This window comes from Nuphar pumila, chromosome 14, assembly GCF_984573655.1.
Source record: "Nuphar pumila chromosome 14, dmNupPumi1.hap1.1, whole genome shotgun sequence".
NCBI lineage: Eukaryota > Viridiplantae > Streptophyta > Magnoliopsida > Nymphaeales > Nymphaeaceae > Nuphar > Nuphar pumila.
Window position 1 is genome coordinate 15,374,544 of NC_143262.1, and position 26,253 is coordinate 15,400,796.

Consider the following 26,253-nt stretch of genomic DNA (forward strand, 5'->3'; position numbering starts at 1 on the left):
CCGTCCAATCTCAACATCACCATTATCATGTGGACATTGGGTCCTGTGCTTGACCTAAGATGGCCAATTTACTAATCAAGCTTAAGAGGCCCAACCTAACCTACTTGGAACTTAGCTCAGTAGGACTCGAATCCCACCCAAAATCGATGAGAGTCAAGTTGAGCTCTTGGTGGGCCTCAGTATGGGTTAGGTCATAAGAGGCCCTTAGTCGGGTGAACCATATATCCACAACTAGGGACACAATCAGGTCAGATATGAAACCACTAAATACATGGAAGAGTCAGATCTAGAACGGTAAAAAAAAAAATGCAAAACCTCCATCCTGGATTTGACCCATTTGCATCGCTATTCGCAACATCTCAAGCATTATGGGACAAAAATACGCTCAAAAGCATGACCTGAAAAGCTGGGTCTAGAAAAGAGGTTCACTTATGCATGCAGGTAGGATCCTTTTGATCTAGTGGATTTGCAGGTTACTGGTTACTGCAGGAGCGAAGCATAAGACCTAGGTCCATAAAGGGTCCAGTTAGATACATTTTGGTTTTTTAGAATCCAATCAAGATAGATATCCATTAGAACCTACTTGAAATGAGCCATCATTGAATCCATTTAAGTGTCTATCTTAGTACCTACCTAGTCCACTTTTAAAGACCCGTATCCAATTGAAGAGGATTTGGACCCAAATCTCTTATGTTGGATCCTTCTAAACACATTAAATCTAAGTCTATTGGATCCAATGACCTCTCCAAGACTAACCTTACTGATACCCAAAGATATTCAAGACCCAAAGTTGTCTTGTATCCCTATTTTACAACCCAAACTCATTTAAGACCTTGAACTTGCTCAAATCGAATCAATATAAGCTTCGACAAACCATTTATTTTTTTTGTATTTATTTATTTTGAATGTTTTGGATTTTATTTCATTGAGATCCTTAAGAGACATCAAGATCCAATGGTGGTGATGCATAAATTTCATTCCATGCAAACAAAATGGACCTATATTGTTGTAACAGGTCCAGTATTAGCTGCTTAGGAACAAACCCGGATTCAGATCATAGTTCGGAGATCTGGATCCATATGATTCCATCCATCAATATGTGACCCACTTCCACCCTTAGATCCAAACCAGGCTAAACCCGGTCCAAATATGATCATATATTGGGTGGGATATCTGACGAAATTCGAAATCCGAGTGATTATCAGATATGGATCCAGTATAGAATTTCACACCCGAATCAGACGGATGTTCGGACCATGGCCTGCCCGGTTTTTTTTTATTCGAATCATGCGCCATTTAACTTAGGAGCTATGTGAACGGGTCAGGTTTGGCCATTACCGAGTCCGACCTAATCGATTAATCCGATATTTACAATTTTACACATAATCAGATCAATCGGATCTCAGTCGGACTCGGATGCAAACTCAATACCCAATCTGTAATAGGATTCAGATTCGGGTCGGATGTTGATTTGCTTCAGACTCTGATCCGTTGACATGCTGAAGGGCGAGTCTCGTTGCTTTCAAGCCCTAGCGTCCAAAACCGAAGCGCGCTCGAAAAATCTTTGCAGAAGCGCTCAGGCCATGGGTCGTTGAACAGAAAAACAATAGAGAGAGAGAGAGAGAGAGAGAGAGAGAGAGAGAGAGAGAGAGAGAGAGGATGGGTCGGCCCGAGCCCTCCGTCTTGTTCGCTCAGACCTTCACTCATCCCCATCTCGATGAATACGTCGACGAAGTACGCTTGATTCTTCCCTTTCTTTCCTCTTCCCTTCGATTCGCTCAAGAAAACTCCAATTCTTTTTTATTGCTTCATACCGTGTAGTTTTTTCGCATGTTGTTTCTGGTTTCTACGATTCGGTCTTCGAAATTGTGTGTGCCATCTCGCTTCTTAGTTGTTAAAACGGGCCGCAGTTGGATCGACCGTGCGGTTTCCGCTCTCCGGCTTCGATTTTCGTCGAAATTAGGGCTTCGATGCCGCGCCGTTGCTAGAGTCGCAAACAGTGGCTACCGCAGAAGACCTTCGTTTACTGCTAATTGGTGTACAAGAAGTAATGTGAATAAAGTACCGTTTTATGGCATACACTGTGTTTCTGCGAATGCGCGATCATAGCCCGCGTAGTTCGCACCTCCTGTTGTTGCTTAGTTTAATCAAATCGGTACCTTAAATTGAGTTCTATTCCTGCTTAGTTCAATCAAACTAGCTGCTTTGTTCCGATCACGAGGTTCTCTCTACTTTGTGCCCTAAATTGTAACCTGCAACTTGGAATCTGCATATTTGGATGTGCGTTGCTAGCAGATTAGTTCTCCATGATTATTCAGCAAATCATGCGACCTGATCATTTTGAATTGGAACTTCACGGGGAACCACAATGTGCAGTGTCCTAGATCTAATAACACGTAGTTTCGATATATATATATATATATATATATATATATATATATATATATATATATATACATGATTACATGTAAATTCCTTGTGCACACTCACAGATGTATATATATGGCCGTCAGCCTAGGGGGCTCTCGTGTGCGCTTGTAGCGCATGAGGTCTTAATATGAGGTCAGCTAAATTGCACCTCAGAAACTGTTTCTGGAACAAAGAAAGCCTTGTTAACATTATTTCACTGATGAACATCCTTTCCAGCAATCAATGCTTGCTGATTCAACAACAATGATATAGTTGGATTATGATCAAAGGTTTGATCAGGTGAATAGACAGCAGTTAAATGAACCAGTTACAAAATTTAATAAATATTGTAACTTTGGTTTAAACAACTGACATGTGTACTTTTGCCCAAAAAACTGGCTACTCATAAGGAAACAATTATTTTGAGGTTTCAATAATATGATTGCTTTTGACTGGATATATGATTCTGATTAGGACGTTGGAGAATAAAATCTTCATGAACAGTAAAAGTGATTATTTTTTTAAGGATCCAGATGTATTGGATCCACAATGTCTCATTAGAACGCACAGGTCTTAATGAAATGAATTTGTGTGGCGAGAATGAAATGTTGTGGACTAGAAAAAGTTAGTTTTTCTGTTATTGTCCTCTCTTTTAGTAGTTGCTTCTGCTTGTTCTATGTCATCATTGGATTTTGTAATCATTCATTCATTTGCTGTTCTTTTGAGTGAAGAAATCTGTTTGGAACAACCGTATTCAAACAAAACATATTGCCGTACTTTATTTTTTTCTTTGTGGCTTGCTAAATTATCTGTGTTTCCTATATATGATGCTTATCTCCTACTAATTGTCTCAACTCAGGTTTTATTTACAGAGCCCATTGTCATCACTGCTTGTGAGTTTGTTGAACACAATGCATCTTGTTCTTCTCCAATGGTTACACTTTTGGGGTATGGTCTAGTGTTCCTTTATAGTGATGTTTACTTTGTGGAGAATGATTATATTTGTTGCGGAGATTTGATTTTCTATTTGAGGCTTTTTATTTCCTTTAGATGAACAATGTGGAGATTTGGTTGCATTAAAAACTTCTGTAGTACTGTTATATAGCATCTTAAGGATCTTGAAGAAAAAAAATTAAAATCATACGCTGCAATAAATTGATAGAAATTAGTCATAATCATGATAAACTCAAACTTTCTCTGTTCAAAGACTTTGAAATTATATGATGCAATAAATTAGTAGAATTTAGTCATAACCATGATACATTCAATTTTTTTAGGTTGTAGCTGATGATTGTTTTTATTGACTTTTGCTTTTTCTGCAAATTGTGAGGCTAGTCATGGTCATGGTTCTTTCTATTTTTGTATTAGCTATTTGGATTTTTTTTGTTTCATAGTTCAATCTTATAAATGTCTGCTGTTTGTGCCTGAGATGTTTCTTAGTTCATCTTCTAGGTTTAATTGGAAATTATTTATGAAAACCTAATGTTAGTGTAATTTGGTGGATAACTATTTCAACTTTGTGGCAGCTTAATATTGAAAGTAATGTTATCAAATGTGCTAGAAGCAGCCTAGATGATGAACCCCACTTGGTTTGCTTTTGCCTAGGTAGTGCTGAGCAACGGGCTGGCTTAGCTTAGCCCGACCTACTTTGTTGGATGAGCAGGACAACTTGTTGATGGGCTGGGCAGGGTTGAACATTGTTTGGCCTATGGGCCAAAATTTTGGTTGGATGTTGGCTAGGTTAGTCAATAGGTTTGTAACATTTGTTGTTGGAAAAGAAAGAATGGTGAACAGGCTTGCTGCTGTTCGTCATGACCAGTTATCAATGCCGGAGTGTCCAAGATCAAACACACCGTATATTTTAGACTTAGTTGTCAAAGGCGCTAGGTGGTGAGCGCCTAAAAAGACTAGGCAGATTAGTTGGTACCCCAAATTAAAAAAATAAAAAAACACACAAAATATGTAAACAAGCTACTAAAATTAATAATAAACATGTATACAACATAAAGTCATTCAATAATAAGCAATAGGCAAAACATAACATGTTGTAGAACACTGTAAAACAATTATATTAATATTCTTTAAAAAAAAACAATTGAATAAAAAAACCATACAACTAACCATGTGAATGAACAATATACAAAAACTAAAATCATGTATACAAAAAAATTAACATGTCAACAAATGACATAATATAATCTATAGACAAATAAGAAGAAAAAATGAATAATTGAATAAACAAACCATGCAACTGATAACCTGCTAAAAAAATTAAGAATAAATGAACAATTGAATAACCAAACCATACAACTAACAATGTGAATAAACAATGTACAACAAATAAAATCATGTATACAAAAAAATTAACAAGAATAGACATAATATAAGCAATTGAAATGAGCAATTGAATAAACAAACGATACAACTGCTCAATGTAAATAAAAGGCAAGTAGGCAACTATATAATTTAAACACAATTAAAGCCTTAACAATATTAAATTCATATTCAGGTCATACTAAAATGTCATAAGTCATAATTAAACTATTGAGAGTTCATGTTAACTAAAAACATCACATGTAACCAATGTATTATATGCTAATCTTCATCTCTAAATTGTAAACTATAAAGATCTTATTTTTTTATAGGCCAGGAATTAGGAAAAAACCCCTCACTGTTGCATCCAACTGTCGCACCACCATCTCTTCATATTCGGGTTTTTTTTTGGCACATGATATTAACCAAGCTTTGTGTGGGTCATCATCATCATATTTAGCACATGGAACAATGGTTGAAATGTCTTCTTATTTGCAATTTTGCAACCTTTCTTTTCTTTTAATTCCTTCTAGTTTAGCAATAACAACATAACGAAAAATGGCAGGAATAGATGGATAAGGACATTGACATACATTTTGAGGAATACCTCTAATATGTTGCTTAAACCTATGCATTCCACCTCTAACAATATAACTACAAAACACACATTTCAATAATGAACTTAGTCCTGGTACATTATCAACACCTCTGTAGTATTGTCATGCAAGATCATCTCGTGAAAGCAACATCGAAAAATATGAAATAAAATATAACAAATTAACCACCAAATAAAAATATAAGTACACAAACATTTAACAAGTCTACATACACATAACAAACTTAAGTAAAAAAAAAAAATCAATCAAGCGACTTAAATGTCAAAGACGGCAAATATGTAGCACATTCAAATATATTTGTAAATATATATACATTCAACACTATAAGGGCATTCAAGTATAAAATAGTCAAATAACTCCAATAAGTTTATAATAAGTTTACAATAACAACTTGAATTTAATCCTTAGATGATGAACTTGAAAGTCCATCTTTGTCGATATATTGCTCATCTTCTTTAGTTTCTACAAAGCTAGCTTCTTCCTCTTTTTCTTCCACCCTCGTCATCTTCTTTTCTTTGTCGAATCTTTTCTTCCTTAGGTCTTGTGTAGCATGTGTTTTTTGCCCTCGCCCTATGCCTCGACACTTCAGATGCGTTATCAACAAGAGGCCATGTAAGTGAAGTGTCATCTTTGAAGACCACATCATCTTCACTTGACCACTCATCATTTTCATTGACTTCTCTTAAGATGATGGGGTCGAGGCAATGTTGTGAAAAGTGTGGAGGCGCAACAAAGTGCTCCACCAAAAATCGAATAGAGGCGTAAAGCGTAAGCCTCAAATTTTTTTTAAAAACTTAAAAAAACTTTATATATATATATACAAATAAACAAAAAATGCTTTATTGATGAAGCAACAACTAATAAGAAATAGAAAATCTCAAATAAATACTGAAAAATATCCACATATAAAAGTAATATTTACGCAACAACTTGATCTATGTAAGTATCTAAGAAATAAAATATGAGCGTTCAATGAAAATTTAGCAAAATCACTAACAATCAAATTCCTCAACATCATCATACAATGCACACAAATTCATCTAAAGTTCTAAACAAACATTAAGCTAATTTTTCATGCATGCTTATTTGAAAAATTAGTTCTATTAAACTACTAAAATCACACATAATAATCCATATCTAAACTTGGTCTCACAGACAAAAAAACAAACATTTTTATTTAACAATTTTTTTAATTTCCATGATCTAAGAATCAATTTCATGAACATACATAGTCACATGCATATTTGCAAATAATTACACAAACTGAAAGTAGCAATTTCACATGTTCGGTTTTTATATAAACAAACCAACGCTTAAACAAACTAACAAAATTAACATATACAATTTTTATATACAGTCAATTAATTGAAAAAAAATCCAGTCATTTTGAAGAAGAAGAAGAGGGAAAGAAAATAAAGAAGACAAAAAATGATGGAAGGACTGAAAGAAAGAGAACAAAAGAAGTAGGAGACTGGAAGGAGAAAAGGAACGGAAGAAACAAAAGAAGAAGGAAGAGGAGACAGAAAAGGAGGACAACAAAAGAAGAAGAACTGAAGAAGAAAATGAAGGGAACAAAAGAAACAGGAGGTGGAGGAGACGGAAAAAGAGGACAACAAAAGAAGAATTGAAGAAGAAAATGAAGGAGGGAAGAAGGAAACAACAAAAAGAATAAGAAAGAAGAGCGGAAGAATAAGCAGATGAACCAAAGAAGAATGAAAGAAGAAATAAGAGAAGATGGAGAAAAACGAAAGAAGGAGAAGAAAACAAAAAGAGGAGAGAGAGAGAGAGAGAGAGAGAGAGAGAGAGAGAGAGAGAGAGAGAGAGAGAGAGAGAGAGAGAGACCTAACCATCGGGTCTTCCCTTTTATTTTTTTTATAAGTTGGATTTGGGCCAAAGAGGGGTTTTGACCGATTTGATCCAATGAATTTGAGACATGCGCCTCATACCTTCGTTTCAATCTTTGATTATATTGTACATAAACCAAATCATTTAACTTCTGCAAAAGTCGGTTTTGCATGAATAAAAAAAAATATAAAGTTAAAATATATACAAACTGACAAATATTATTTAGTAGTAAATAATAATGTACTGTTTCAAAAGTACTCCAGTTATGTTCGCAACTAGATGCACTACATGTGAGGCCTAAGACTCGATCAACAAAGGTGTGGAGCTGAAGACAACCAATGCCAACGGAAATCCACCAATCCACTATAAGGAAAAATATCAAATCAGATGTAATTAAAGTACATAGGTTATAAAAATAATACAAAGCAAAAGTTATATGAAATTAAATCAACTTACCTGGCGTTTGCACTTCTTTTTCTTTGCTAACTCCATCCTGAAACACCCACTAGCAGTTCTATATTTTACTAGTTGTTCTACTAGTGCACATTGATCATCTTCGCTTTGAACAAGATGATTGATTTCATCATACAAGCCATTCTTTATCTCTTCATTTGACTCAATATTTTCATACTCATAATATAAGATAAATTCAAATATAAGTCTGTTGCATGCAAAGGATTATGCAATTGATTGCTCCATCTTTTATTGATTATCTCTCAAACCGGACCATATGTTACTTCATCATTGCACAAATTTAAATTTAAGTAAAAGAATTGCAAGTAACCATTATAAAAGCTAAGTTAAAATTTAAAAACAAAAATTACAATTAGTAGAATAAAAAAATTAACTTATACCTTTATTTGTTCCTTTGTGTAGTCCATATTTTCGTAAATATAACCCATAATAAGCTTTTTATCGTTATCAACCATTCAAAGCACATCAATCAAATGAGCCATTGTTTTAAGAGCCCAACTTACTACCTTCCAAAATTTTGAGCTCAAAAACATGCTTTCACTCTTTTACCATATGATGTTTATGAGAAACTGCATTTTGACCAACCATCTCCAATAAACCTCAAGTTTTTTTTGGAATTGTATATGCTTTCTAGGGTCAAAAACCTAGTAGCGAACATTGTCATTGCTGACCTATGTAGGTGCCTCCGTGTGTATGTTCTCATCATACTTAACCACTTGAGTATCTTTGTATATGAATATGACCAATTGCTTTGCTTTTTTAGAAATGTTCTTCAAATCTTGCAATTCTTCTATATCTTCCAACATCAAATCCACACAATGTGCAACACAAGTCCAAAACAAATGTTTTCTCTTCATAAAAAATTTACTCGCTTTGACGTAATATGAGGCATTGTCGGTAACAACTTGAACCACATTCTCTTCTCCAACTTCTTTAACAATAAGAAAATTTTCATCTTTAACTTCATTAGATGCATCAACTGACTTTTAAAACATTGTTCATAAGGGAAAATTAACCAAAAAATTGATTAGTGTTCGCCCTTTGGTATCAGTCTATCTATCCTTCATTATGATGCATTCGTATTTGGACCAATGCACTTTGTATTGATCCAATAACTCATTCGTTTTCTCAATTTCTTTCTTTAAAATTGGTTCTCGCAACTCGTGGTATGATGGAGACTTCATCGTTGGTCCAAATTGGCCTATGACTTCAATCATACTCTGAAATGAAGGCAACTTCGCTTTATAAAAAGGTATTCTCGCTTCATAAAACCACCTACCAATGTACTTGCACGCTGCTTTCCTTTCTTCTTTTTGAAGTGGTTCTTAACATTGATTGTTTGTTTCCTTTCCTTTCTTTCTCTGGATTACCTCGAAAGTACCGATCCATAGGTCCTTTTGCCTGTGGTGGTCTCAAGTCAAATGTACTACTCGACTGCCTCCCTATCTGCAGTAGGTTCTTCACCAGAATCGGAAGTGAAAAACATGTATTCAAGTCTTTCATATATATTAATTGTTTCTTTCTTATTTCTTTTATTTTTCTTCTTTGATTCCTCCATGTACTTAGAAAATGTACTTCTGTTGTCAAAATGCGAGTTTCAGGCATCTTGTAGGGAATCATTCGATGTCGGAACCATGTTATATAAAGAGTCTTTCCTAGGCACGGGGATTGCCGGGAAGGTTGGAGATTCGAGAAATGGTATTTGCTTGACTTCTACATTTGTTTTTTCACAAGCCTTCACGTTGCTTCCAATCCCAATTAGGTGTTGCTTTATTCTGTATATGCCTCCTTTATAAGTGATCCACGTTGAGAAACACATCACATAATTAAAATCTTTTTTATCCTTACAATAGACCCAATTCATGCTGTATCATTAGATTTTCGCTTCGAGTTATGCACATCTTTCAATTTTCGAAATGTCGAACATGGGGTGGACCCACTAGCACTTGCAAAAGAAGCCCCTTCAATTGTTGTTCTAAAGGATCTTAACAAAAAAATATGTAAATTTGCTAAATTAAAATGAGTAAGCAACATTTAATGGCTCATCTTCCTTTCTTGCAACAGTTAACATGCGTGTGGACCTCACATTGGTCATGGGGTGTATGGCCATTACTTTATACTCACTGTTACTGCTTGTGGTGCCCTCTAAGTTCACTGTTAGGCACCTATCATTCCAGCCTTGGAACCCACATCAGAATCCCCATAACAACAGGATGAGCATATACTTCTCTAAGAATTTGCTCCAAGCCAGTTGCCTGCAAATAAGGAGAGTCGAGCGATGTGTGCAGAGGTGCGAAGTGGAGGCCCAACGTGGAGAGGGCATGCACAAATGGTGGACCTGGTGGTGAGGCGACGAGGGGTCTCTGAGGGCTTCAGCGAGATGGTGAGGGGCGTGAGATGGGCAACATGCAGAGAGGGAGAGAGAGGATCATGTGAAAGGGCGTGAGAAAGGGTTTGGGGAGGGTTTTGAGAGACAATATATACGGTCAGGGAGAGGGCTCAGGTGAGGCTCGCCTTGCTTCGCCCGATGCTCTAGAGAGAGAGAGAGAGAGAGAGAGAGAGATAGAGAGAGAGAGAGAGAGAGAGAGAGAGAGAGCAGACCTGTCCAAAGGTTGAGGGGGTGCTCGACCTTTAACAGTGCTCAGCCTCCGGCAATGCTCCTACGATGGTCGGCCTCCGAGGGAAGGAGAGGGAGAGGGAGAGCGAGGGGAGAGAGAAGGAGAAAGAGAGGGAGCATGTGTTTTGGCAGTGAAAAGAGGTTTTAAATGCCCTTTTTTTGGCCGTTGGATCTAAATGAGATCCAAGGACCATAAAGATTACGTTTAGAGTAGGTATAAGCTGCGTTAGACACTGGCCAATTACTCCGTTGTCAAAAGCTGCGCCTAGACTGGCTAGGCATAGGGCCACCGCCTAGGCTTCTGGGTTTGGGCTGTAGGGCCTTTTTTTTACATAGGCTGCGTAGGCAATGCCTAGGCCGTTCCCGCCTAAGCTGTAGGGACATATTTGTCATGATTTAATTTTTTTTGTCTCCTTTCTTTTTTTCTTTTTCTTTTTCTTCTTCCTCCCGCCCCAAAAGCTTTCTTTTTTTATTCTCTTCTTTCACCCCTAGGTGAGGTAGTCTCTCAGTCTGATGTGCAGTTGCACACATATATATGTTTTATGTATAAATATATATAATTATATATATTAACATATCATAAACATATATTATAAATTTATAATATTTTATGTTTATATTTGTTAAAATATATGTGTATATATATATGTGTGTGTGTGTGTGTGTGTGTGTGTGTGCGCGTAGAATACCCAAAAGGGGGATTTTAGTCTTTTCTTATAGTTGTTTCTAGAAACAATTATTTTACTAAGTTAGATATTTTTTGTAACTTTTTATTTTTATTTTTTTTCTTTTTCTGAATCACATTTGGGGTAGAGTCGTTGGGACCTTCAACGGTCATAAATATGACTGTTGGGGGCTCCCAAGGACTCTATGTGGGAGTCCCCAATGGTCTCTCACCCCCTCCTTATTGTGTATAAAGAGGGGACTTCTCCCCTTGTATTTTCCATGCTTCTTAAGCTCTCTTAAATAAAGATTTTTATTCTTTACTTGTTGCGTTGCCTTTTTAAGGCTTTTGTATTGTTCCATCGTGGACACTTTGTTTGTATTTTCCTTGTGCCATCGTGCATGTCCATTGTTGGACTTGGTTAATGCTTGTTGCATTCTTGGATTATATTTTCGCATACTTCATTACATGGTATCAGAGCAAGGTTGTACTCTTGATTTTTGTTAAATCTATCTATTGATAGTTTGTGATTCGGGAATCTCTTCTATTCCTTTTGCTCATCCTCTCTCTAAGTCCTTATGGAGAATGGGCATAAGATTGATCTTTCCTTCAAGTTAAACGGCACCAACTATATGATGTGGGTATCCGCCATGGAGAACAACCTCAAGGGGAAAAAAGCTTTTGGGGTACGTGATTGGCTCAATTCCGAAACCACAACTCAAACTTACCAAAATGGGAGGACAAGAGAAGGCTTTAGAGAGAAATGCTCACATTAAAGCCATTGAAGATCACCAATTTAAGATAGAAGATTGGGAAAGTAAACATGCAAAAATCCTTGAATGGTTCATGAACAACGTGGAGCTCAAGATATGCGCCAACATAGCCAAATTCCGCAAAGCAAACGAGGTATGGTTTTTTATGAAAGATATGTATACTAAAAACGACCTTGCGAGACAATTTTTTCTTTAAGAAAAAATTTGTGCCATTAACCAAGAGGACATGACTGTTCGTGATTATTTTAGCACCCTTAGTCCCTTGTGGGATGAATTATCTCTTCTTGAACCCAAATGGGTTGCTAGTGAAGATGTTGAACTTAGAAGAGAACAAATGGAAAAATAACACTTTTTTCAATTTTTACACGGGCTTAGGCTCGAATATGAACAAGTTAGATCTTCCCTCCTTCATAGATCTAAGCCTCTTCCTTTAGAGGATGCCGTTGCCAAAATATGCCAAGAGGAAACTCTTCTTGGCATGATAAAGAGAGGAGATGAAGTTTTAGCCGTGTTCAAGTCCGACAATCATGTTAAAACTTATAAGCCTTTATACTTTGGAAGGCAAAATAACTATAATGGAGGCTATAGGAAAGCCATTTGCCATGAACCGAGACATATAAGGCTTAATTGTCCTAAGTTATATGAAACTCTAAAGAACAAAGTTGCTTCCGTCGAAGAAACTATACCAAGAAAGGAAGAACCAACCAAAGGAAAAAATTCTTTTTCACTAGCTCAATTATCGAAGGCACTTCAAATTCTACTCAAGTCTCCATCTACATCGAGTGTCGTCATTGCCGCTTCCTCACCTCCAGGTATTGTGAGGAAAGGACTTGGAATACATTTGGTTCAATAATGAACCAATACACATGCATATGATGTGCGGATATACCCACTAAAGGGGAAAACACAAGCACATAATGTGCTAACACATAAACCCACGAAAGGGGCAAAAATGCCTATAAGACATAAATTAATATTATTGAAGAGAAGAAGGGTGTAACACCCATTACAATGGAGCAAAAGCTCCTCCAAGAACTGAAAAATACAAGGGGGAAAGCCCCTATTTATAAGCCTTTGAGGAGCCACATAGGGGGCTCCCAAAGGAGTCGTTGGGAGCCCCCAAGGGTCACATTTGTGATCGTTGGGGGCTCCCCAACGACTCTTTGGGGAGTCCTCCAATGTGGCGCAAACCACGAAAAATAATTTTAGAAATAAAAAATAAAAATAAATAAAAGAGAAAATACAATCATATTCCAAAATGGAATATGCGTAAAAATAGGTAAAACGACTAAACTACCCCTACGACTAATATAGAAAAATCTACATTATATATATAATTAGGAAGATACATATACATATATACCATATATGTATATGTATCATATTATATATATATATAAAATATATCTAATTAAATAATTGATAAGTACATTTTAACACCCCCGCTCAAACTTTGCGTGGGAAAATGAAAAGATTGAAAAAAGTCGCAAGACTCCGAGAGGCTTCGGTAAGGATGCCATTGAAATTTGCAAATGCCTTCTTCCAATTGTCTTTTAATGGTGAACCCATTTCCCGATCTATCAAAGGTACTTTTTATCCCATCTCCAAGATCCTATGGAATAACAACAAAAAAACAAGTAAAAAATATCTTTGCACTTTACTCAAATGGAACATTCCTAACAAGATGAATTAATCAAAACCATATCGGGTGACTCACCCACAAACCAATGGTGCAAAAATATAACTTATGGATAGTAATTTAAAGCACATGATAGGATAATTACTTTAGCATGAAAAGAAAATTTAGAAAACCAATATTTCAAAATCATATATCATGTCAAAGAGAGAGAGAAAACGAATTACAAGAATGCATAATGCTTTCACAAGCTCTAAAAATGGACAAAACACAACCCCACAATGTGGAATAAAGCAATGGTCCGCCATGGGACCCCATAAGAAGCTTATAATGAAGTGCCAAACAAGAGAGAGGAAATCTCCAAGAGTAAGCACGGAAGCACGCACATAACAAGAGGCCACTAATGGGCAAAATAAACCACAAAAGTGGTCAAACACACAAGAGAGGTGGAAAAATATATTTCACTCATAAAAGGCTTCATAAAAAGCTTATAAAGAAACCATATTCATTTTGCAATGCATAATCTACACATTTCTCTATTTTAGTAGGGAACCTTACACATTTAGGAACATCTCACTCAAATGATTGCAATTATAAAAATTCATTTTGCATATTAAATACAAAGGTGGCCAAAACCATAAGCACTTAATATGAAGATTAAATGCTAAAAATTTTGATTTTAAAATATGCATATTAATGATATGATTCTCTTGTATCTTTAAAAGGCAAAATATGAATGAAATTTCACAATTCATCTATCACAAGCAATTACCTCATTAGTCCTCCAAAACCCACAAATCAAGTGTATAAGCTACTAGAACAAGAACATAACCATAATGCCATTAAAGGCCAAAACACACACACAAAGGTGTGTAAAAATACCTCTTGTCTACATATAATAATACTTGAAATGAGTGTATCAACGACAAGAACAAGAGTATACACGTCAACATGAACCAAAAGCATCTCTTGCCTACGTAAAAATACACTCAAGATCAATTATGTTCAGCTACTAGAACAAAAGTATCAAGCCAACCATGGGTTTAAACACAATACATCTCTTATTTACATAAAATGACACTTGAAATGAGTGAAAGAAACCAACCATGAGCATACATTTCAGCGACTAGAACAAGGACACAAATGCCAACATGGACTAAAATCACACACCATGGTGTGAATCAACGTGCCTTGTCTACATATAATAACACTCAAGACAAGTGTGTTCAGCTACTAGACCAAGAGAGCAAAGCCAACAAAGGGCTACCAACACACAAAGGTGTAATAAAAATCTTGTCTACATATGATGACACTTAGATAAGAGGTATAAAAGGAGAAGACTTTTGAGACAATAAAATTTGTAATGACAAACATATAGATAAAACCTTGAATATAACCAATAGAACAATATTTTTGAAAATAAATACGTGTGCATACGTACAACAAGAACATTTGAAACACTTGTGCACAAAAAGCGCAAAACACGAACTCACAAATGTGCAAATGTACTCATAAGATTCATAAACAACAAAAGGCTGGGCAATAGTCCCAAAACCCTTGATTTTAATATACCTTAAAACATTTAAGGTTCCAAACACCATATATCCATCACATTTATATATAAATAAGAGCATCCATAAGATCAATGGCCAAAAAAAGGAAAACGAGTGACACACTCATGATTAGAGATCATATAACAAATCATTTTAGAGTCCCAAGGTGCCCATAACTCACCTCAACAACCATCTTTAATATGACAAGTGGACAATCTAAAATGACATAACACAAGGTGCCCATAACTCACCTCAACAATAATCTCTAATATAACAATAAGGCCATAAAAAAAGATTGATACATCATATAACTTGTGATGGATAAAAATAAATGCCATAAAAAGAATGAACACTTAGGAAAATCATTTTCCAAATATGTGATTTTACAAAGAGGGCCGATTCAAAGGTCCAACATAATTAATCACAACAATATGCCTTATAACAATAATTTTGCATAAACACGAAATTATGTTCAATCATGATCATTATCAAAAGACTTAATAAACACAACATGAAATATTTAAGCAATGTCATGTGTGAGAACGGATTTGGAATAATCCAAGAATCAAATCAAGCCTTTATAAATTGCAATTATATGCATACCAAGATGTAGAATAGCAATAATCTTAAATGAGCAAATGTAGGACAACATGTAACAAGATATTATGCGCAAGATTCAAAAGAAAGAAATTGCAGAGGCTTTGAAGAAAATGAAATCAAGAAGGGCAGTTGGCCCAGATGGTATACCTATCGAGGCTTGGAAATGCTTGGGAGAGAAAGGTTTAGAATGGTTGACAAATCTTTTTAATTTGATTTGGCGAACAAATAAGATGCCTAATGAGTGGAGGAAGAGTACTTTGGTGTCTTTATATAAGAATAAGGGTGATATACAAGATTGCACAAACTATCGGGGTATAAAACTCATGAGTCATACTATGAAACTTTGGGAGAGGGTGATTGAGTCTAGGTTGAGGAAGGTTGTCACGATATCGGAGAATCAATTTGGTTTTATGCCTGGAAGATCAACTATGGAAGCTATAAATCTTCTTAGACAACTTATTGAAAGATATAGAGAGAGGAACAAAGATTTGCATATGGTTTTTATTGATTTAGAGAAGACATACGATAGAGTACCTAGGGATGTTCTCTGGTGGACAATGATGAAGAAAGGTGTTTCTCTCAAGTACATTAGTATAATTAAAGATATGTATGAAGGAGTAGTAACCAATGTCCGCACTTGTGGAGGGGTGACAACTAATTTTCCGATAACGGTTGGGTTACATCAAGGATCTGCTTTAAGCCCTTTCCTATTTGCGATAGTGATGGATGAGCTTACGAGATCAATTCAAGAAAATGTACCGTGGTGTATGTTGTTTGCTGATGATATTGTTTTGATTGATGAGTCTAGAGTTGGGGTTAATGCTAAGTTAGAATTATGGAGACAGACATTGGAAGCTAGAGGTTTTAAGTTGAGTAAGAGTAAGACTGAATATATGGAATGTCGGTTTAGTAAGCAACGAAGTAGTGATGGGAGTGTAGTGAAGCTTGGTGAGCAAGAAATACCGGTGAATGATTATTTCAAATATTTGGGATCCATTATTCAAAAGTATGGAGAAATTGATGGAGATGTAAATCATAGGATAAAGGTTGGGTGGATGAAATGGAAAAGTGCAACTGGAGTGCTTTGCGATCGTAGAATGCCATTGCGGTTGAAGGGAAAGTTTTATAGGACGACTATTAGACCCGCTTTACTATATGGTACGGAATGTTGGGCTGCCAAGAGACATCATATTCAAAAAATGAGTGTAGCTGAGATGCGGATGCTTAGATGGATGTGTGGAAATACAATAAAAGATAAGATTCGGAATGAGGAGATACGTAAGAAGGTAGGTGTTGCACCCATTGAAAATAAGATGCGAGAGAATCGTTTACGGTGGTTTGGACATATTCGGCGAAGGCCTAATGATGCTCCAGTTAGAAGGTTGGAGAAATGGGAAAATATATTAGTTAAAAGAGGTCGGGGTAGGCCTAGGAAGACTTGGATGGAGATGATAGGAAAGGATATGAATGCTTTGAACCTCACCGAGGACATGGCATTGGATAAAAATGATTGGAGGAAAAGGATTCATGTGGAAGACCCAAAATGAATTTCTTTTTTGGTTCATATCGCTGACCCCAATTGTTTTGGGATGAAGGCGTAGTTGTTGTTGTTGTATGTAACAAGATATTGCGGAAGCACTTACAACGATAAAATAAACAATCTCACAAGTTCACAAAGGGACAAAACAAGCCTTAAAGAAGGCAATATAAACATCTCTTTATTGAAAAGAGAGAGAGAGAGAGAGCTCTCAAGCATTCATAAAGATGGTAATATTTGAAAAGTCTCATAAAAACCAATATTGTTATTTAAAAAGAAGCTTATAACAATCATGAAATCTTCTCAAAGAGTATATACTCATAAGAAGATTCACAAGGATCAAAAGGCCTCTCAAAGAGAGATTCAACAAAAAAGATCCCTAAATGAGGGTACATACGAAAGGAAGAGGGAAAACTTTATTAAAGTGAAGAAAATCCCAACAAAAAAGAATAATAGGATTGCGTTATGGCCTAAATCTATAAACAAAAATTCATAATATTATTAAAAACATATGACTTAATAGATTATAACCAACTCCTAATGTAATAAGTATGCAACATTAACGAAGACCATAAATTTTATAATAAAACATATTCTTGAAATTGAATTTAAGAATAACCATATTTCATGAGATCATTTTTAAAACTTAATTCAATCGGTATTATAAAATGCCTTCTTAATCAAATATTGCTCATATGAAAAAGAACTCATTAGGTAGGAAAATAAAAAATTAATAAGACGTTTTTCATAGTTAATATATGTCAATCATTTTTCAAAGACACATGATATTACGAAAAGCCTCATATAGGACATTTTAGAGGATAAACACATACCTTTAATACTAACCAACAATTATGATGAGAGTATGTGAGCAATGCTACATATCTCACAAACATTTTACTTTTAAGATAACTTTCTTAAGACTTATTTTTCAAGAAAAGACATACGAAAGAGAATAATATACAAAAAAAAGTTCATTGGAATGTTAAGAATCCAAACTCATAATGACAAGGAGAACACATATGCAAAACATATCTAATTCTTCATAATGCACAATACTTAAAGAAATATAATGAATACCAAATAATTTTAAGAAACAAAAGAGAGAAATGAGAACTTCACCATTTTTCTTTAAAATTTCTTGAATAACACGCTTCTCAATGCAACAAAGAGCAACTCGATCCCAACCTTGCTCTGATACCATGTGAGGAAACGGCTTGGAATACATTTGGTTCAATAATGAACCAATACACATGCATATGATGTGCGGATATACCCACTAAAGGGGAAAACACAAGCACATAATGTGCTAACACATAAACCCACGAAAGGGGCAAAAATGCCTATAAGACATAAGTTAATATTATTGAAGAGAAGAAGGGTGTAACACCCATTACAATGGAGCAAAAGCTCCTCCAAGAACTGAAAAAATACAAGGGGGAAAGCCCCTATTTATAAGCCTTTGAGGAGCCACATAGGGGGCTCCCAAAGGAGTCGTTGGGACACCCCAACGGTCACATTTGTGACCGTTGGGGGCTCCCCAACGACTCTTTAGGGAGTCCTCCAATGTGGCGCAAACCACAAAAAATAATTTTAGAAATAAAAAAGAAAAATAAAAATAAAAGAGAAAATACAATCATATTTCAAAATGGAATATGCGTAAAAATAGATAAAATGACTAAACTACCCCTACGGCTAATATAAAAAAATATATATTATATATATAATTAGGAAGATACATATACATATATACCATATATGTATATGTATCATCTTATATATATATATATAAAATATATCTAATTACAATAATTGATGAGTACATTTTAACAGGTATGTCTTCTTGGATCATTGATTCAGGAGCTTCTTTTCATATGACACCTCTTGGGAGTGTTTTATCTGAATTATGCACTAATTTAAAAACCTCTTATGTTTCAACTGCTGATGGAACATCTTTATAAATTAAAAGTGTCAAAACTTTAAATTCTTTTAAAATCTTTTTTGTGCCAAATGTAAGAGTTCCACAACTAAATCTTCTTTCCTTTTCTCAAATTTTCGATCATGGATGTGGCATATCCTTCTCATCTAAGGGTTGCCCCGTGCAGGATTTTCGGTCTAGGAAGCTGATTGGGTAAGGTCATAGGAAGGGAGATCTCTACTACATGAAATATTTAAATCTTCCGACCAACTCTTTTTGTAATTATGTCCAAGATAAAAATATTGAAATTTGGCGACATCCAAGTTTCTTTAAGGTGTACCTTTTTCTCTTTGGGAAAAAATTTTGTAATGAAAAAATTTTGCTTGTAAGGATCAAGGTTTTAAAACCCGTGACTCGGAACTCGACTCGTTCTTTATTGACTCGTGACTCGGCGGGTCAACTCGGTGACTCGGACCGGGTTTTGTTAACTTTTGATTTTAAAAGAAAAACAATATATAATTTGTCTGAAACCATGTTTTTGAGTAAACATAGTCTCCAAATGTCTGTAAGAATATAAAAACAACTGCAAAGAGCTATAGAGGTTTGCTTGAATAATTGAATTTGATATCTATACAAGCACTTTGACTAATTCATGACTTGAATTAGAGGATTTGGTCACCGCTACTACCTAAGGTTCCTAAAATGGCCAATCATATATGCTAGCTTGTTTTAAAAGTTTTAATTCCCTCTCTAACAAATCCATAAATGTAAAATAGGGATATATGTGCATATTGAAAGTTTACAGAATGCCCAATATCAACATAAATAAGCAATTTTCTCTCATGTATAAAACTATGCAGGAAATATATTAATGGCACAACTATAAAAAGACTACTAATATTTTAATATGTACAATGCTTGTTCACATAACAAATGGATGATGAAACCTAAATGTGACTTCCCATAGGCACAGTTGACCTGCCATATATAGTGAGAATCATTTCTTTAAAATATTTTGCTAGAATAAGTTGATAACACAGGGTGAACAATAGTTCGAACAATATGGCGATTTTATTCTATGGATTTAAATGCTTTTTTATCTTTAAATGCTTTTTATTTTCTTTTTTATACAAAATCTGGGGGTAACCCTTGTTAAAATATATGTACTTATATATTTCGAAACTGTAATTTGAAACTCAAAAAACAATTTTCAAACATCCCAAAACTCGCCCGAGTCAGGCCGAGTCAAGCCCGAGTTTTGGCAAACCGAGTTTGCCTTGTCGGGTTGACTCGCTGGAGGGGCGAGCCGAGCCGAGTCAACGAGTTGACTTTGCGAGTTTTAAAACACTGGTAAGGATTGTATCTTTGGAAAAATGAAATCCACTCCCTTTCCAATTAGGTTTTTCATTTCTAAGAGACCTTTTGAATTAGTGCATTCGGATGTGTAGGGACCTATTTCATATGATTGTCAAAAATCAATTTTCAAGCAACATCTCTATCTTTAGATCCGATTCGGGTGGTGAATATTTGTCAAATGAGTTTCAAAATTATTTAGAAACAAATGGAATTTGTCATAAAAAATCATGTACTAGAACTCCCCAACCAAATGGATTAGCCGAAATGAAACACAAACACATCTTGGAAACCACTAGGACACTACTTATTTCAAAAGACATTCCAAAAAGTTTTTGGGCCGAAGCTGTTCTAACATCAACTTATTTAATAAATAGAATGATCTCATCGTCTTTACAAAACATATCCGCCTATGAAAAATTATTTGAACCCCCGACTTCAATAGATTAAGGATTTTTGGTTGTAAGTGCTTTGTGCTTTTTCATAAAAGAGATAAATTGTCTCCAAAAGCTATTGAATGTATATTCTTAGGTTATGGAGAAAACCAAAAAGGATATAGATGTTTCGATCCCCAAAACAACAAGCTATATGTTTCTAAGGATGTAACCATTTTTAGAAAATGAAAATGGTTTTGAGAAGACCAACGACAACTATGAAGTTGAATATACCTTTTTATTTGATCTTTTACCACAAGAAGAGTTGAACTCTTTTGATAATTCTTTGATTGATTAAGGGGATAACCCCCTAAATGTCAATGAAAATGACAATGAAAATATGGAAGAAGAAATACATATAAATGATGATATTGTTGATAGACCTATGCAAACTTATACTCGGCGTGATCAAAGAAATCCTCTCAATGCTTTAGAAAAATATTCTCAAAATTCAAACTTAGAGGAAACCTCTCTTAAGAGATCCAATCGTATTTTCAATCCACCAAATAGATTTGTATCCTACGACACATTAACACCAAAATATAGGTCATGTTTAATTGCATTACATTCATTTCATGAACCATCTCATTATAATGAAGCAAAAAATCTTCCGCAATGGGTTGAAGTTATGAATTTAGAACTTAGTGCTATTGAAAAAGCTAAAACTTGGGAGATAATTTCATTACACATAGAAAAGAAATCTATAGGATGCAAATGGGTTTTTAGAGTTAAGACCAAGAGTGATGGGTCTTTAGAACGTTACAAAACTAGACTAATGGTTAAGGGATATTCTCAAGAGTATGGTATTGACTACGAATAAACATTTGCCCCGGTTGCCAAGATGACTAGTGTTAGGACTCTCATAGCCGTTGCATTGATTAAACATTGGCCCATTTATCAACTAGATATGAAAAAATCTTTGTTAAATGGTGAATTAAGTGAAGAAGTTTACATGAATCCTCCGTCGGGGGTTTGCATTGGAAAAAAAAAATTCTTAAACTTAAAAAACCTTATATGGTCTAAAACAAACTCCAAAAGCTTGGCATGATAAATTTAGTAATGTGATGACTTATCTGGGTTTTCATTCGTGTTATACTGATAGTGCTCTTTTTGTGAAAAATATAGGTTCTATGGTGGTTATTCTTCTACTTTATGTAGATTCTATGATTATTATTGGAAGTGATAAGCAAGGAATCAATGGCATTAAGAATATTTTAAAATAAAATTTTGACATGTTTGATTTAGGATTCTTAAGATACTTCTTAGGTATTGAAGTTGCGTATTCTCCAAGAGGGTACATTTTTTCTCAAATGAAACTTGCTCTTGACATTTGTACTAAGTCTGGTATTTCAGATGATAAGAAGATATAAACCCCTAAAGTCATTAATGCCAAATTGAAGTTGGAAGATGGGACTCTACTCAAAGATCCTGATCCTTACCGCCAATTTCTTGGATCGCTTACATACTTGTCCATCACTTGGTCAGACATAGCTCACGTAGTTCATTCAGTCAGTCAGTTTCAACATGCTCTTACCACCACTGTTCACATGAGTGCTGTTTTAAGAATTATCAGATGTATCAAGAATACTATAACCAAGGAGGTTTTTATTTTTTCATCCTCTTCATTTGATTTATATGCCTATACCGATGCTGATTAGGGAGGAAATCCCAATAATAAAATCTCAACTACAGGGTTCTGTGTATTTTTAGGTGACTATGATTTCATGAAGATGCAAGAAGCAACACAAAATATCTCTATCTTCAACTGAAGCCGAATATCGTGCAATGACCACTACGACCATAGAACTTGTGTGGGTTCGAAGTCTTCTTAGTGACATAGGCATAATCATCTCCACACATTCGAAGATGTGCTGTGACAATAAAAGTGTAATTTACATCGTAAGCAATAACACCTTCTATGAGCGTACTAAGCATATTGCGATGGACTGTGTACGTGATGAATATCTGCGAGGAACTATTACATTGCCATATGTCACATTAGAGTATCAGTTGGCGGATTTCTTCACCAAAGCTCTTCTTGCTTTTCATTTTATTTTTCCTTTTAACAAACTTTCGGTTATCTCCTCGTAAAGTTTGAAGGAGGGGGTTAAAATATATATATATATATAGTCTTGGGATCCCACCTTAGGGTCGTTGGGACCCCCTACGACTCTATGTGGGAGCCCCCAATGGTCTCTCACCATCTCCTTATTGTGTATAAATAAGGGACTTCTCTCCTTGTATTTTCCATGCTTCTTAAGCTCTCTTAAATAAAGATTTCTATTCTTTACCGGTTGTGTTGCCTTTTTAAGGATCTTTTATTGTCCCATTGTGGACTTCTTGTTTGTATTTTCCTTGTGCCATTGTGCATGTCCATTATTAGACTTGGTTAATGCTTGTTGCATTCTTAGATTATATTTCTGCATACTTCATGACAATATTATATATAATTATATATATATACAAATATCTGTGTACTTAATTTATATATAATTTATAAGCGTAGGAGCTATCTATTTGACTGTTTTTATGTAATATAATTTCTTTACAGTGTTCGACAACATATTATTTATTTATTGCTTATTGTTGATTGATTTTATGTTGTATACATGTTTGTTATTAATTTTAGTAGTTTGTTTACATATTTTGTATGTTTTTTAAAATTTTTTTATTTGAGATACCGCCTAGGCCTCACGTAGACTTTTTAAGGACTCACCGCCTGCCTAGCGGCTTTGACAACTAAGATTACTCCACAAATATATATATATATATATATATATATATACAAACACAGAATATTATAAATTTATAATATATGTTTATGATATGTTAATATATATAATTATATATATTTACACAGAAAACAGATATATATGTGTGCAACTGCGCATCAACATATGTGTATTTGGACTGTGGGTGCATGTGAAGTGTGAATTCTGAAAAAGAATATTAAAACAGATCATATATGAAGTACACACGGATATAACTCACACACATATATAACTCAGAAATATAACTCATAAAGACACAAACATAACTTAGAAACAATCAACTAAAAATATAACTCACAAACATAACATCGGAACCAGTCAACCACAAAATTAGCTAAGAAATATTACTCAGAAATAGTCAAATAGATTATATATCAACAAATTATTTATATTAATTACATAGATACAATATTATGTATAAATAAATTCTATTAAATTACAAACAGATTATATATAAATTACAGTGCATACACAAATATATTTATATATAAATACAATATCTATAATATATAATATGCTGAAATACAATATATATATATAACATATATAATATAAACTGTAGTATAATTAACAGGAAGAAGAAGGAAAAAAGGAAGAGGAAGGAAAACAAATGACAGACATGCACAGTAACACACACACACACATATATATATATATAATATAATATAAACAGAGAGAGATGCACAAAAACATATCAGTATAATAAAAAAAATATGAATTCGGACTTTCACAGAAAAAATCACAGAACCACAGTGACACGCATATATATTACATAATAAGTAATAATACTAAACATGCTTTTGGGATTTTATAGAAAAAATTCACATAAACAAATAAAAATTCAGAAAGTAATAAATATGCATATATCAACAAAATTAACATGCTTTCAGGCTTTTATAGAAAAAATTAATCAGCAAAACTAACTATGCATGCTTTCATAGAAAAATAAAAATTCAACTAATAAAAATTTGGAAAAATGAAAACATACAATTAAAAATCAAACATATATAAGAGGCGGAGGAAGAAGAAGAGGGAGGAGGCGAGCGGAAGGGAGGAAAAACAAGGGAGAATAGAGGATAAGAGGAAGAAACAGTTGGGGAAGTAGAAGCGGAGGAAGAAACAGTTAGGGCAGAAGAAGCGGAGGAAGAAGGAGAAGAGAAGAATGAAGATGGGGAGGAAGAAGAAGAGGGAGCAGGCGAGTGAAAGGGAGGAAGAACATGGGAGAAGAGGAAGAAACAATGGGGGAAGAAGATGTGAAAGAAGGAGAAGAGTAAAATGAAGAGGGGGAGAAAGAAGAAAGGAGAGGAAGAAGAGGGGGCAAGAAGAAGGGGGAAGAATGGAGCGGAGGAAAGGAAGAACGAGAGAGAGAGAGAGAGAGAGAGAGAGAGAGAGAGAGAGAGAGAGAGAGAGAGAGAGAGAGAGAGAGTACCTGTAGGTGAGCCGTGAGCTAGGTCTTCTTCTTCTTCTTTTTCGTCTTCTTAGTGCAAAAGACAGAAAGATAGTGAGAATGAGAGAGACAGACAAAGAGACAAAGAGGGAGTGAGAGAAAGAGAGAGGAGTGTGTATGACGTATCTCTTCTTGTTCTTGCTGCAAAAGACAGAAATAAAGAGAGAGGAGCATGTACCTCCTCCTCCTCTTCTTCTTTGTCTTGCAAAAACTCGAGAGGCAGAGAGAGAAAGGGAACACGAAAGGGTGACAACCCTCTTTATAGGTCCACCGTGGTCAACAAAAAAATGGACAAAGAAGGTTACATCGCCCAGGCGGTCCCTGCCTCGGTGATGCCTCGGCGGTAAAATAGGGCCTCACTTACCAAGGTCGACTGGGCGGTGGGGTTGCGCCTAGGTCTTCTAGGTCACCTTTGACAACTAAGATTTTAGATTAAATTTTACTTTATTTAATTTGCAGGGCCACCTTTGTCAGCCCATGACTTGGCCTGTATCCGACCTGCTAGCTAGGCCAAACTCAAATGTTTCTAGCCCAGGTCTGACCCAAACTGAACTTGGTGTCCTATTGCTTGTGGGCCACCCAATTGGTTGCCCACCCCTATGTCTACATCGATAATGCTAATAAATGTTAGCCACAAAATTTATATCTCATTAGACATGTTTTATGTAAAATACTACACTAAATGCAACTTTTCTTCCACGGTTGTACACTCACATTCACAAATAGTTATTTAATTATTAGTCATCATGCATGTCGAATTTTCATTTGTGCATGGTAGTAAAAGATTACGAATTTGATGGAAAAGGACTAAAAGCTTCAATATAGTACAAAGGTAAAGTTTATTTGTTTAGGTTTCCGGGGTAGGCATGCACACAAGCCGGGGTTGGAGCTGAGCTTGGCATGTTCGAACTCGGCTCGGCTCGACCCAAGCCTAGGCCAACCTTGCTGGAACCCAACTCGTGTCAGGTACAAAGTTTGGTCTGGCTTGGGTCGGTTCGACTGAGCTCGAGAAGCCTAACAAGTCTGGTTCGTCTCGACCCACTCCGAAACCCTAAGCCCCTTTGATATATATATATATATATATATATATATATATATATATATATATATATATATATATATAGAGAGAGAGAGAGAGAGAGAGAGAGAGAGAGAGAGAGAGAGAGAGAGAGAGAGAGAGAGAGAGAGAGAGAGAGAGAGAGAACTTACCAAGCCCGTTGCTATTAGCCTATTGCAGGTTGTAAGGCGCTGGGCCGCTGGTGTCATTGCCATAGGGAGAGCTGGAGCGGTGA

General features: G+C 35.2%; 1 protein-coding gene across 2 annotated transcripts in view; it reads left to right on the forward strand.

The window, feature by feature from the left end:
- The first annotated feature begins 1,598 nt into the window (after nucleotides 1-1,598).
- Nucleotides 1,599-26,253, forward strand: part of EMB2016 (mRNA methyltransferase EMB2016) — an 87,495-nt gene continuing 62,840 nt past the window's right edge. For both annotated transcript variants that reach the window (XM_089988202.1, XM_089988201.1), the window contains exons 1-2: nucleotides 1,599-1,734; nucleotides 3,269-3,357. In XM_089988202.1, coding sequence (XP_089844328.1) covers nucleotides 1,660-1,734; nucleotides 3,269-3,357 — 164 coding nt within the window. In that variant the 5' untranslated portion in view covers nucleotides 1,599-1,659. The remainder of the gene's footprint in view (nucleotides 1,735-3,268; nucleotides 3,358-26,253) is intronic.